At 37.4% G+C, this 12,454-nt stretch overlaps 1 protein-coding gene across 3 annotated transcripts in view; it reads right to left on the reverse strand.

Moving 5' to 3' along the window:
* LOC110099665 (vacuolar protein sorting-associated protein 35B-like) overlaps positions 1-12,454 on the reverse strand; it is a 45,473-nt gene that overhangs the window by 10,729 nt on the left and 22,290 nt on the right. For all 3 annotated transcript variants that reach the window (XM_028699996.1, XM_020826878.2, XM_028699997.1), the window contains 3 exons: positions 12,320-12,409; positions 6,204-6,293; positions 1,365-1,454 (listed from right to left, as the gene is read on the reverse strand). In XM_028699996.1, the coding sequence (XP_028555829.1) occupies positions 1,365-1,454; positions 6,204-6,293; positions 12,320-12,409 (270 nt within the window). The remainder of the gene's footprint in view (positions 1-1,364; positions 1,455-6,203; positions 6,294-12,319; positions 12,410-12,454) is intronic.

Here is a 12,454-nt window from a genome sequence, read left to right on the forward strand (position 1 = left end):
TGTAAAATTACTTTTGTTGCATAAGATCTTCAAAGCCTTTAATTAAACTCATTTTCTACATAAAAAACTCATAAGGCCACCTTGCTTATATGACAAGCCATAAGTTCAACTCATAAACACTTAATGGGCTTAATTGATAAAACAGACGAAACCAATACTCTGCAAGCAAATAATTAGAGTGAACAAGGTTCAATATTATCCATATGATGGACAAGATCCTTGTACATCATAATCAGAAGAATTTATTCTTAAAATTTATGTTTTCTACTACAAATACAAATTCTTTGAGATGCATTCCCTGATAATGATAATGTTAATATTGATCATGTTAATATTGATACTTATATGACAAGCCATAAGTATCAAAATTGCCATCAAATTTCAAAATAAGTTACTTTGGGCTCAAACCTAAATTATATACAAAAACAACAACAACATCATCAAGCCTTTATCCCACTACGTGGGGTCGGCTAAATGAATCCTTTTTCTCCATTGTGTCCTATTAAAGGTCAAATTCTCGTTTAAATCTAATAAAGAAAGGTCATTCATAATATTTTCTAACCAAGTCTTTTTAGGTTTGCCTCTATCTTTCTTAACATAAGTCAAATCTAATACCTCTACTCTCCTAACTGGGTCATTGGAAGGCCGTCGTTTTATGTGACCAAACCATCTAAGGCGACTCTCTCTAATCTTATCTTCTATTGGAGCTACTCCAACCTTTTCACGTATATGCTCATTTCATATCCTATCTCTAAGGGTAAAGCCACTCATCCACCTTAGCATCCTCATCTTTGCCACACTTAACTTAGTATTATGCTTCTCTTTTAATGGCCAACATCCAGCACCATAAAGTATTGCAGGCCTCACTACCATCTTATAGATTTTTCACTTAAGTTTGAGGGGTACTTTTCTATCACACAACAAGCCCGATGCATTCCTCCACTTCAAATTTAGAAAAATGATAAAGTTTCTAAATATTCAAGCAATAATGATCACTTATATCTTAGAGCAGTCAACCATCCAATGCATCCATCCTATGCCCAAGCTTGCCGAGAGGAAAATTTATGTTAACCTCTGCTCATAAAAGCTAGTGACATATCAAGCATGTATCTATGATCACTCTTAAAAATCTATATGATCAAACTACTACTTGACAATTAAGTGCACATATCCACAGTATCTTTTTGTGTGCTTCCTTCTTAAAATCAAGGAAGCTAATGCAAGTTTGATCTTCTCCACCACATGCCCATCTCTTTATTATTTAATGTGAAATTGGGCTTTAGTGTTAAGAACTCTTGACAACAATGTGGAAAAAAATCACATTATACTTGAATACTAAAGAAAGAGTAATTACGAAGACTAACCTGATTCAAAATCTGAAATATTTTCTTTGGAGTAGCATAAACATCTTCGCCATCCACATCTCTTTCCTGACCTTGCAAACGCCTCACCAGCTACAAACCAAAAACATATAGCTTTTACTGTGCTGAACTATTCAACATTAAGCTATTCTAAGAGAATTCCATAAACTCCAATAAATTATTACATAAATCAAATGAGACAACAAATATAAACAAATACATTATATTAGAGATAAATTAAAGAATGAATATATTAGAGGAAACAATTAGTGTAACTTCTACTTAGGATAAGATAGCTAAGTATATACTTGGTAAGACATGTACTGATTATATGAGTAGATAAAATTAACATCAAAAGATTAGAAGGAGACGGAGAAGATCTAAAATTATATGTATAGAAAATTATTTAAAATGATTTACAAAGAATATCTCTAACAAGTTAGGAGCACTCAATAAAAACAAATGAAAATTGAGGATTCATAAAGCTGACCCCTAGTAGATAAGATAATGCTAATTATCAATTTAGTCCCTCAACTATTATTAATCTAATCTAGTCCCAGAGCCTAAAATAAAAGTTAAAGTTAAGTTCAAAGTTAAATATGAGGGTATTTTTAGTAGTACGAGTGTATGTGAGATTACATTGCTTATATTGTTCTATTTGATCATTTAATAATTATAAAATAAATTATAATACATATTTAATTTACTAAATAATAAGGGTGAATAATTAATAAAAAAATTTATATTTTTTTAAAGCAAAATCTAAATTGAAGATCATTATAGACATAAGAAAAAATTTTAAAATTGAAATTGTAGCAAGTATAAGGTTGGGAGGAGAAGAGTCTTATTGAGAGAAAAACAATGTAAATCACACAATCATTAATTTAACGCAATTTTGACACAGAATTTTGGTGCAAAATATGATTCATTCAGATTGAAGACTTTCTTGAAACTTAATAAATTGGAGATACTAAATAAGCATTATGTTGAGATTTGAAGGAAAAATGGAAGTAGGGATGGTGATACAAAAACCATTTTCCTTCAAATCTCAACATAGTGTTTTGCATCTTCAAGTTAGTGAATTCAAGAAAATCTTCAGTCCAAAGAAATCATATTTTGCATTAAAATTCTGTGTCAAAAGCGCATTAAATTAATGGTTGTTTGATTTACAGTGCTTTGCTCCTAATAAGACTCTTCCCCTCCCAACCCTATACTTACTGCAATTCGAATTTCAATTTTTTTTCTTATGATTGTAATTATCTTCAATTTAAATTTTGCTTTAAAAAATATAATTTTAGCCAGTTCGCACGGGACCAGCATTTCGCAATTGATGTGGGATCTCCGCCTCCTGCGGAGATCGAGCGGCCTGACCGCCCAAGCAGAGCGTTTTAGGAAGGATTTTTGGGGGGATTAAGAGAGAAACTTGAATGTATGGACTGTTTAGGGATTTCCTTTTGATTTGTATGCATTAAATACTTTGTTTTCCTAGGGTTAGGGCATCTTGAATTTGACTGAAATTTGAGATATCTTAGATTTAGGTTTTCTTTGGGCTCTAGCAGCGTCTAGAGATTTGGGAGAGATTTCCGTGTTCCTTTCATCAAATAATACAAATTATCTACTGTTTTTTTTTTGTGATTTTGTGCGGATTTTGTGAAGAATTCTTGCTATTTTTAGAAGATTGATAGGCAAGACTTGCGATCTACAATTGTTTCCTATCAAATTGGAATCAGAGCAAGTCATGGGATTGTTCATGGGTTGATTTTGGCGAAGTTTGACAGCTAATTTTTGGCTGGGAAGGGACGAAGTGCTGTTTTTTTGTAATCCAAATCCGGAATTTTTGGATTTACAAAAGTTCGGATCGAGATGGCGGCCAAGAAAGTTGATGCATTAGAAGAAAGGCTTGAAGGGGAGATGAACCCAATAGAGACAACGGTGGAGGAAAGGATTTCCTCCATGAAAGGACAAGTAGCCGATCTCCGGGACATGATGAAGAAAATATTGAAAATCTACAACCAAACGACGGCTTCCGTGGCAAAAGAGGAGGAAAGAAAAAAGGCGAATTCTGAAATTCGTAGGGAGATGAGGTGAAAATCGTGGAAGGGGAAGGAAGAAGACCCCACCTGGAGCCTGTCTAGAGGGAAGAAAGAGGAGGTTATGGGGAACGCCAGAAGGGATACTACGGCCGTCGTGGTGCTGATTTTGAAGACAGAAGGGGGGATTTCGAAGGGAGTTTGGGCTATGACAGAGCAAGGGAAGAGCGGAACACATGGGGTGGACTGAGCACTGGGGAAATGACGGTGACTAGAAGGTGAGGAAGTTGAAGATGCCCATCTTCAAAGAAGAAGATGCGTATGGATGGATTTACAAGGTAGAGCGGTACTTTGTCATCAATGGGTTGACGGAGGAGGAGAAGCTGACAGCAGCGGGATTGTGCTTGGAAGGGAAAGCCCTATTGTGGTTTCAGTGGAGAGACCAACGGAGGCCGATCATGAATTGGAGGGAATTTAATGACTGCATAATAGAGCGTTTCCAAACCGATCGGGGAGGAGACTTCTATGAGTAGTTCTTTGCTTTGACACATGAGGGATAAGTAGTAGATTACCGGTAGTAGTTTGAGCACCTAGCTAGCAGGATGGAGCGACTCTCAGATACAGTGTTGGTGGGGAATTTCATGAAAGGGTTGAAGGCAGAGATCCGAGTGGCAGTGAAAGTTTTGATGCCTAGTGACTTGGGGGAGACCATGAAATTGACACAGCTGGTGAAAAATCAGAAGAATCTAAAGAAGGGAGCCTGAAGCAATAGCTTAGGAGGCTCTTACAAGATTACGACCACTCTTCTAGCACCCAAGGGGCCAGCCTCAAGCAACATTAATGATACCGCCAGGGAGAAGCCAGTAGGAGGAGGGAGTGGGGAAAATTTCAAGAGGCTGACAGAGAAGGAGATGCAGGAGAAGAGGGCCAAGGGGTTGTGTTTCAGGTGCGAGGAGAAGTATACGTCAGGGCATCGGTGCAAGGACCAAACTCTTCAGGTTCTCACCGTCTGTGATGACGAGAAAACTAAGGGAGGTGAGGAGGAGACCGAGGAGGAGAAGGAGGAGAAGCCACACTTGGATCTGGCTGAGGTTTTCCTGAACTCAGTGGTAGGATTCACTACGAATCATACCATGAAGGTGAAGGGGGAGATAGAGGGCAGGGAAGTGGTGGTGCTAATTGATAGTGGGGCAACCCAAAATTTCATTTCCACTCAGGTTGTCGACCAACTGGGAGTGAAATCGGTGGACACTGGCTGTTATGGAGTGATGATGGGTACAAGGAAGGTGGAGAAAGGCCAGGGGATTTGTAGATGAGTGATGTTGACCATCCAGTGGATTCAGGTAAGGGAGGACTTTCTTCCACTAGAATTAGGAAGTACTGATGTCATCCTGAGAATGAAGTGGTTGCAAACCTTAGGGGAAACTAATGAAAATTTGGGAGCACTTACGATGGAATTAATGATTTATGGGAGAAAAGTGATTATAAGGGGAGATGAAGAGCTATCCAAAGTCATGGTATCACTTAAGACCATGGTTAGGGGCCTTCAAGAGGTGGGGAAAGATTATCTGGTGGGACTACACAGGTTAGATGCGATCAAATTGGAGGGAGGGGATGTTTCTCTTTCCGTGCAGCCCTTGGTTTAGCAATACAGTAAGGTTTTTCAGTCACCACAAGGATGGCCACCCCACGAGAACACGAGCATATTTCCACCTTGAGGACAAGGTGGATCTTTGGGAGGGAAGTATTGTTAGAACGATCCATCCGGTCCGCACGGGATCGACATTTCGCAATTGACACGGGATCTCCGCCTCCTGCGGAGATCGAGCGGCCCGACCGCCCAAGCAAAGCGTTTTAGGAAGGATTTTTGGGGGGATTAAGAGAGAAATTTGAATGTAAGGACTGTTTAGGGATTTCCTTTTGATTTGTATGCATTAAATACTTTGTTTTCCTAGGGTTAGGGCATCTTGAATTTGGCTGAAATTTGAGATCTCTTAGATTTAGGTTTTCTTTGGGCTCTAGCGGCATCTAGAGATTAGGGAGAGATCGATCCTCCTCTCAAACTAAGGATCAATTGTATCTTGCTATTTTCTGTGTTCCTTTCATCAAATAATACAAATTATCTACTGTTTTTTTGTGATTTTGTGCGGATTTTGTGAAGAATTCTTACTATTTTTAGAAGATTGATAGGAAATACTTGCGATCTACAAGTGTTTCCTATCATTATTCACCCTTCTTATTTATGAGATTAAATATATATTATAACTTATTTTATAATTTATAAAATGATAAAATAGAACAATATAAGCAAAGTAATCTCACATATATATAATGTTTACCCTGAACCTTTTTCCTGCAGATGAAGCAGCCAAATTATTGCAAATAAAATTTTAATGGTTCGATAAACAAATACTCTTGGAACTATTGTTAACACCACACAACTTATTTTTTCATTTACCTCGTGTTACAAATTTATGGTAAGAATCTTCCGCAGTATAATGTTTAGGCCAATTGTCTGAAACATGAATCACACTAAAGCTCATGCCAAAGCAAATTTGAAGGTAAGTTTTTACATTTCTATAACTTATATACATCCCGCTGATATACCAGAATCTTCAAGAACTTGCAACGATCATTTTTCATACAATTCTATATTAGAACTTTCAAAGACATATTAAAGTCAATGCATCAGTTATCTATTGTAATGCATCCAGGTAATTGAATAAGCGCAACTCAACCATTTCGGAAGCAAGTATATACTACCATATTAATGTGGTTTGTGAATCTTCCCAAATAAATTAAAGAAACAGACCTTGAGGGCAGAAAATATTAATGGAGGAACAGTGAAAAGAAGGCGTTTAGGTCCCCCAAGAAGAACATGCTTCCTCACTGTGCAAATTATCTGTACAACCAAAATCATTTACTGCTTACTGTCACAGGAAAGGACACTAACGATTGCCAAAAGGAACAACAGTTGATCAGGGAAACGATGCAATAAATACTTGAAATAGATTTGCGCACGCAAGTTAGTGAGAAAATTATAAGGCCAGCATCATGTGCTTGGTCCATGCCAAGAAAAGCAACACCAACTTTTAACTTAACCATGCATTTCGGCACATTGCAAAATCACTTCGTTTGACAAATACGTAATGTTTCTCCTATGTGGAATGAAATTTATATGCAAGCGAGTAAAAAATAATATTAAAACAACTGTAGCACAATAAAGAATAAATGCACATAAAGTTAGACACCATTAAGCCAAGCTAACCTAAATTACCACTTTTAGTACTTGTTTTGCAGATATACTGTTCAAGAACCATGCTTTCTCGGTTATGATTTAAATATCAAAAACAAGTAGGGCATTGATTTTGAATTTCAGATAGCTCAAAAAAAACCGGGATTACGGATGTTTTATTACGGATGTTTTAAGCAATTACATGTATACTTTAACACATCAATATGAGCTGTAATCATGCATGCTTAAACTAAAGCGCAAACAATAATAAAAACTATTCGGTAAACACAATACCCATCTCCAGTGTAAATTTGATTACACGAAGTTATAGTTTATGTAGATGGTGCATGTAAAAAAAAAAAAGGCAGATATTTATAACAGCATTTCTAAATAGCATTAGGCATCTTTCTTCCACTGAAATAATCTCAAGATGACAAGGATTTGGACTATTTTGACATGGAATTTTCCCCTCCCATCAAGAAACTATTTATTTCCTACTTAACAAGGGGTGTCAATTATTGACCTGATCTAATAACTCGACCCAAAAAATTCGATTTTGGGTCAACCCATTTAACAAATGGGTCGGATTAAGTTTCCAATTTTTGAATTGTTTCAAAAATCGGGCCGGGGCCGGGTCCGGGTTAACCCGCTAACCCGAATTTGGCCCGAGTCACCATTCGGACCTAGCCAGTCACCCCGCGCAAGCACCTTGCCTGGACCAGAGTCCCCTTCAAACCTCAGGCTCGCAATGCTCGCACATGTAGGCCGAAGTGGCGTAGGTGCGCACAAGCAGTCCTGCCCACAATCGCGATCTTGCCCACACAATTCCACTCTCGCCCCACACAGTAGTCGTGCACTCCCATGCCCGCCCTTGCTTGTAGCCTACCTCGCCCAGACACAGTTCCGCACATGGCCCTTACTCCACTGAGTTCACTTTGCATCTCGGGTGCTATGTTCTCTCTCAGATTCGCAGACCCGCAATTCTCGTGTCGGGTCGAGTCAACCCGGTAACCCGGCAGGTCGAGGTTCGGGTCTGAATTTCTAACCCGTTTATAAAACATGGTAGGGTTCGGTCAGCTGAATTGGACGCGTGCCAATTCCCAAATACCCATTTTGACACCCCTATACTTAATTATGTTTTAAGATTTTTCCTTGTAGTACAATTTTTGTTGATCGCTACAGATGGTATTCGATTTCAAAAAGAATTGGAGCATGAATTGATTATTGTACTACAATTTTACTAGGGGGAAAAACTATATCTAGAGGCCAACCAAACAGAGCTTCTGCAATTGGCAATTTGAGAAGAACATCATGCACTTAAAGCATGATTCTCATGGTCTCATCTTGGCGCTATAATCACGACAACTGATATTTGATTTAGGGAAAGAATTGGACCTTGAAATGATCATTGTACTACAATTTTACAAAAAAATTTGTTTCTAGAGGTCAACTCAATGAAGCTTTTGGGGCAATTTCAGAAGCAAATCATCTTGGTGTTGTAATCAATTTGGCATGGATGAGCATGCAGCAGAAAATGGGCGTTAACACCTGTGTGTAGAGCTACAAAGACAAGCTTGATGGGTTAAGGACAGTAGGATTTTCTTGATGATAGTACCAATGATGGCTAAATGTCGATCAAATGAATTGCAATGTGGTGAACCTAGAGTTGTTGGCATGCGAGGAAACATGGGAAGAAACCCGAAAGTATAGGTGTTAGTTCTTTTGTGGAATCTGATTATGTCAATCAATCAGGTTATAATGTCGACTTAGATCTCATTTTTATCAGTTGAGCTCGATGAGTTGGTTGTGGGGGTCGCAAAAGGGCAGCTCACCTATTGCTTGAGGGCGAAGTCCAAAATTTTTTTGCGTATACAGTGCAATGCCAAGGATCTGTAGATCCCCTCTGAGATAGAGGACTTAGCACCGCGCGTTGTAGATCAGCATAGATAAAGAACTCAGCGCCAAGACATTACGGGCCCGTCGAGGCGCATTATGTAAGTTATAACCTTATGGTGGTTATGCTCTTACGTATGACAAGTGTGAAGGTTGTGAGAGGAAGATTTGTACAATTTCTCCCAGTTTTATAGTAGATTCGTTAGTGTGGTGTAGCTCCATGATTTTTCTCATTTTTTAGTTTTTCAAGTAAATTTTGATGTTCTTTCTTCACCATTTTCTTTTTATTTAGTTCGATTTGTTTGCTCCCAACAGCATGCCCCATTGGCATGTGTTAATAAGGTCAGACAAATCCAGCCTCACACTATGTGAAACTACTTAATTTGCAATGACATGGAAGTGTGGCCACTCATACTATGGGAAACAAAATTAATTTGCAATGACAAGGAAGTGTGTCATTAAAATTTTTTACTCTTAAAAGAAAAGCAAAGCTAAATGGGCAACCCTATAGATTGCAGTGCGAAGCAGAGTCTAAGAGTTCAACATGCAATTATGGAAGCAACAAAATGAGAAGAATCTTAGATATGGTGGAGAGCGCTCTCCGCAGTGGCAACGATGCCCACACTTCGTTAATCAATGTGAGTAACCCAATTTCCTACTCTTTTGGTTTGGTTTAAGGTTTCGAGCCTTTGAAGAAGAGATCATTATTTTTCCAAAAATTATGGAACCAATTATTAGTAAGTAAAAATATAAAATAGAGAAATGTCCTGCTGAAAACAGAAATTCAGCAACTCACCAAGCCGATGTTGAGAATGCAGTAGAGGAATAACAAAGAAAAACACTCTTAATTGGATAGTAGATGAAATAAAATAAGGTACGATAGATCTTCAATTCGAGATGAAGATCTAGCTCTCCCAATCCCTAGCTGACTGCTATAGCCCAAGCAAATTAAGAGAGATCACAAATTTCAACCAAATTCAAGATGCCCTAGTCCTCGAAAAACATACTATTTAATGAATATACTATTTAATGAATACAATCCAAAAGGAAATCTCTAAACAGTCCCTTCTTTGAATTTTCCCTCCTAAATCTCTCCCAAATTCTTCCTAATGGGCGCTCTTGGGCCACATGGTTTGGGTGCCAACAAGAGAGGGCAGAACTTTTTTTCTACCTAGTGTAGAAACGAGCCAGTCCACTGTGGACCGGCTGGACCGATCCAATGACCAGTCTAACACCAATCTTAGAGATCAAGCATAAAGGACAACAACTACCCGATCATCATAATCATCTCATGAGATTTCAAACTTGGAAGAAGAGGAAGATGATTTGAAAGAAACCGAGCCTTATGTTGGTTCAAAAGATAAGAGGAATCGCAAAAGAAGAAATTGATGCTGAAAGAGAAGATGATAGATCCATGAAACAATAGTTCAAAGTTGCAGTCATGATTTGCAAGTACCATAGAAAAGTTGGAAAATTTGTTCATTTTTGGGTTATCCCAAATCACCTCATTAGTGTGAAGCTAATAAATGTTTTTTCTTAGTATGCATCCCAGAAAAACTAATATAAAATATTTCAATCCTTCTCTTCTTAGTATGTACCCCCCTCATAGTTTTGGATTAAATAGGCATAAAACCGTGGTCATTATTCTTCATGGCAGCTGTACCTTTAAGGAAAGAAATATCAACATGGACAAGAGATTTAGCTTTGAATTATGTTCAACTTAAAACTAGCACGAATAGGTCGAGTTATGTCCCAGGAAGTTGTTCAAAGGCAACAATCTTGAAGAACTATAAGATAAATTCAAAAACCAAATAGAAAAAAAAAAAAAAAAACTGGTTAAGGTTAACTATCAAAAGCAGCACTGTTGAACATAACCACTTGTAACAAAGAAAGGTTATCTTCAGAAGATAGAACGCGTACGAATTTTTTGACTCAATTATTTGTTAGGATATCCACATATTTAAAACAAAATGTTAGAATAAATTATCGTTTGAAGATTAACTTTGAGTAGAAATTTAAACCTTAATAGATTTTAAATAACCACCTTAAAAAACATAAAAATATGGCCTTAGATAGCAAGCGTGATGCATGATGAGAGCCTTGGACATGTCTAATTCCAGTGAAACAAGTTCTGCGAGACAGGGGTACAAGAAGAAATTCAACAAAGTTCATGGCCTGAGATCACAACTAGGTTAACAGAGAGGGGTCCGCCAACGTCTAATAGGAACATGTGATTTAGGCTTCGTTTGAAACGGATTTTTTACTGCTTCTTAAAGCAGCTTTTTAATACAAAAATTAAAAATTTTGTACTAGAAAGCTACTTTAAGAAGCAATAAAAAAGCCATCCCAAACGAAGCCTTAATTATCATTGAAGCATGCATTAACATGGAGCTCTGTATTCTGCTTCAAGGACTTGATTGTACTTTACTTATCAACTCGAGCGTCTAGAAAGGTTTGTTGCTTTAGGCCTCTAAAGCCTTAACATATTAAGGCACATGAAGTTTGAATGTAGTCCCACATAGGATAATTGAATCTTGGGTTGATATAGAATTCCCAAGCGCTTGGCTCTCATCGATACATTTAAATTTTTGGGTTGAAAATGAGTTTTGACCGCTGACATATTAGATCTAAATTTAACTCATAATTCATCCTCCCTATCAAATGGTCTCAAAGCCATTGGGTTGGCTTTGATAAAATCATTTATGCAAATTATGGCTCCAACGGAGCTTGACTGATATATACCAAGACAGAGCAAATTGCAAGGGAGACTTAACTCCCACAATGGATCCAAATGGTACAGAGAGCTCTTGGGTATGATAATTGATAAATCTTTTATTTGAGGGAGAGTAATAGTTAGCTCTCGGGTATGATAATTGATAAACCTTTTATTTGAGGGAGTAATAGTTCACGTGGCGAGCTCATTTGATTAGGCATATAAAACTTTAGATTGAGTCTCACATTGTAAATTTGAAAAATATGTGGTATATATCAAATGGTTGACCCCTCAACCATAAGCATACACTTTTAAGTTGAAAACAAATTCAAGCCCAACTTTAGCCTCCCTTTTCTCATCCTCTCTATTACCCGCTATATACTCTCACATGGGGAGGACATTATTAACATGTGTCGAGCTTTGAGTTTAGTCAGTCCCACATTGTAGAATTGAAAATATTTTGATATAAAAATACTAAATGATTGACTCTTACCCATAAGCTTAAGCTATTTGCATGAAAACCTGCTTGACCATTGTTGCATCAGGCTCAACTTTGGTGACCCTCAAGTTAATCCTCCCTATCACATGGATCTTACGAAATACATACATAGAGATGCGCATATGTAATATATATAAAGTTGATTTTGAGTTGAGTAGAACTAACTTTCAGCAAACCATCTTTGAGAAGAAGCAAGTTGATTTCAATTTCAAGCATGTTAAATCCGAGCGATTATTAACCCAGTTGTGTTCCATACATAATTATGAGTATAGTAAAGTTAACTAAGGATAATAATAATGAGTGATTATTTCCTAAAAAAGATATAGCATGCTTATAGTTGACAAGTGATACCTTGCAAGAGAAATTTTTGTTGCCAGTTAATACCTAAACTGAAAAAGGATCAAATATTTATTTAAAAAGCATATAAAGACAATATGGACCTTGTTGGGGATTGGGAGAGGACCAAAAAAGGGGGAAAAAGACTCAAGCAGCCATTTATAATTTATCAAGTTTTAAATAATCATGTGATGATGCACGCTCATATACAACAAGATCTCAAATAAGCTTATGAAAATAATGAGAAGGTACCTCCAGCATCTCCCCTGGATCATCATTGTACAACATGTGAATGAGGCGAGCAACAGAATTTTGCTCCTCCTGGAAATCCTCTTCATCAAACTGTAAACAGGGAGATGAAATGTCAGGAACCTTTAAGACGGTTTA

The sequence above is a fragment of the Dendrobium catenatum genome, unplaced genomic scaffold, assembly GCF_001605985.2.
Source record: "Dendrobium catenatum unplaced genomic scaffold, ASM160598v2 fragScaff_scaffold_1427, whole genome shotgun sequence".
NCBI classification, from domain to species: domain Eukaryota; kingdom Viridiplantae; phylum Streptophyta; class Magnoliopsida; order Asparagales; family Orchidaceae; genus Dendrobium; species Dendrobium catenatum.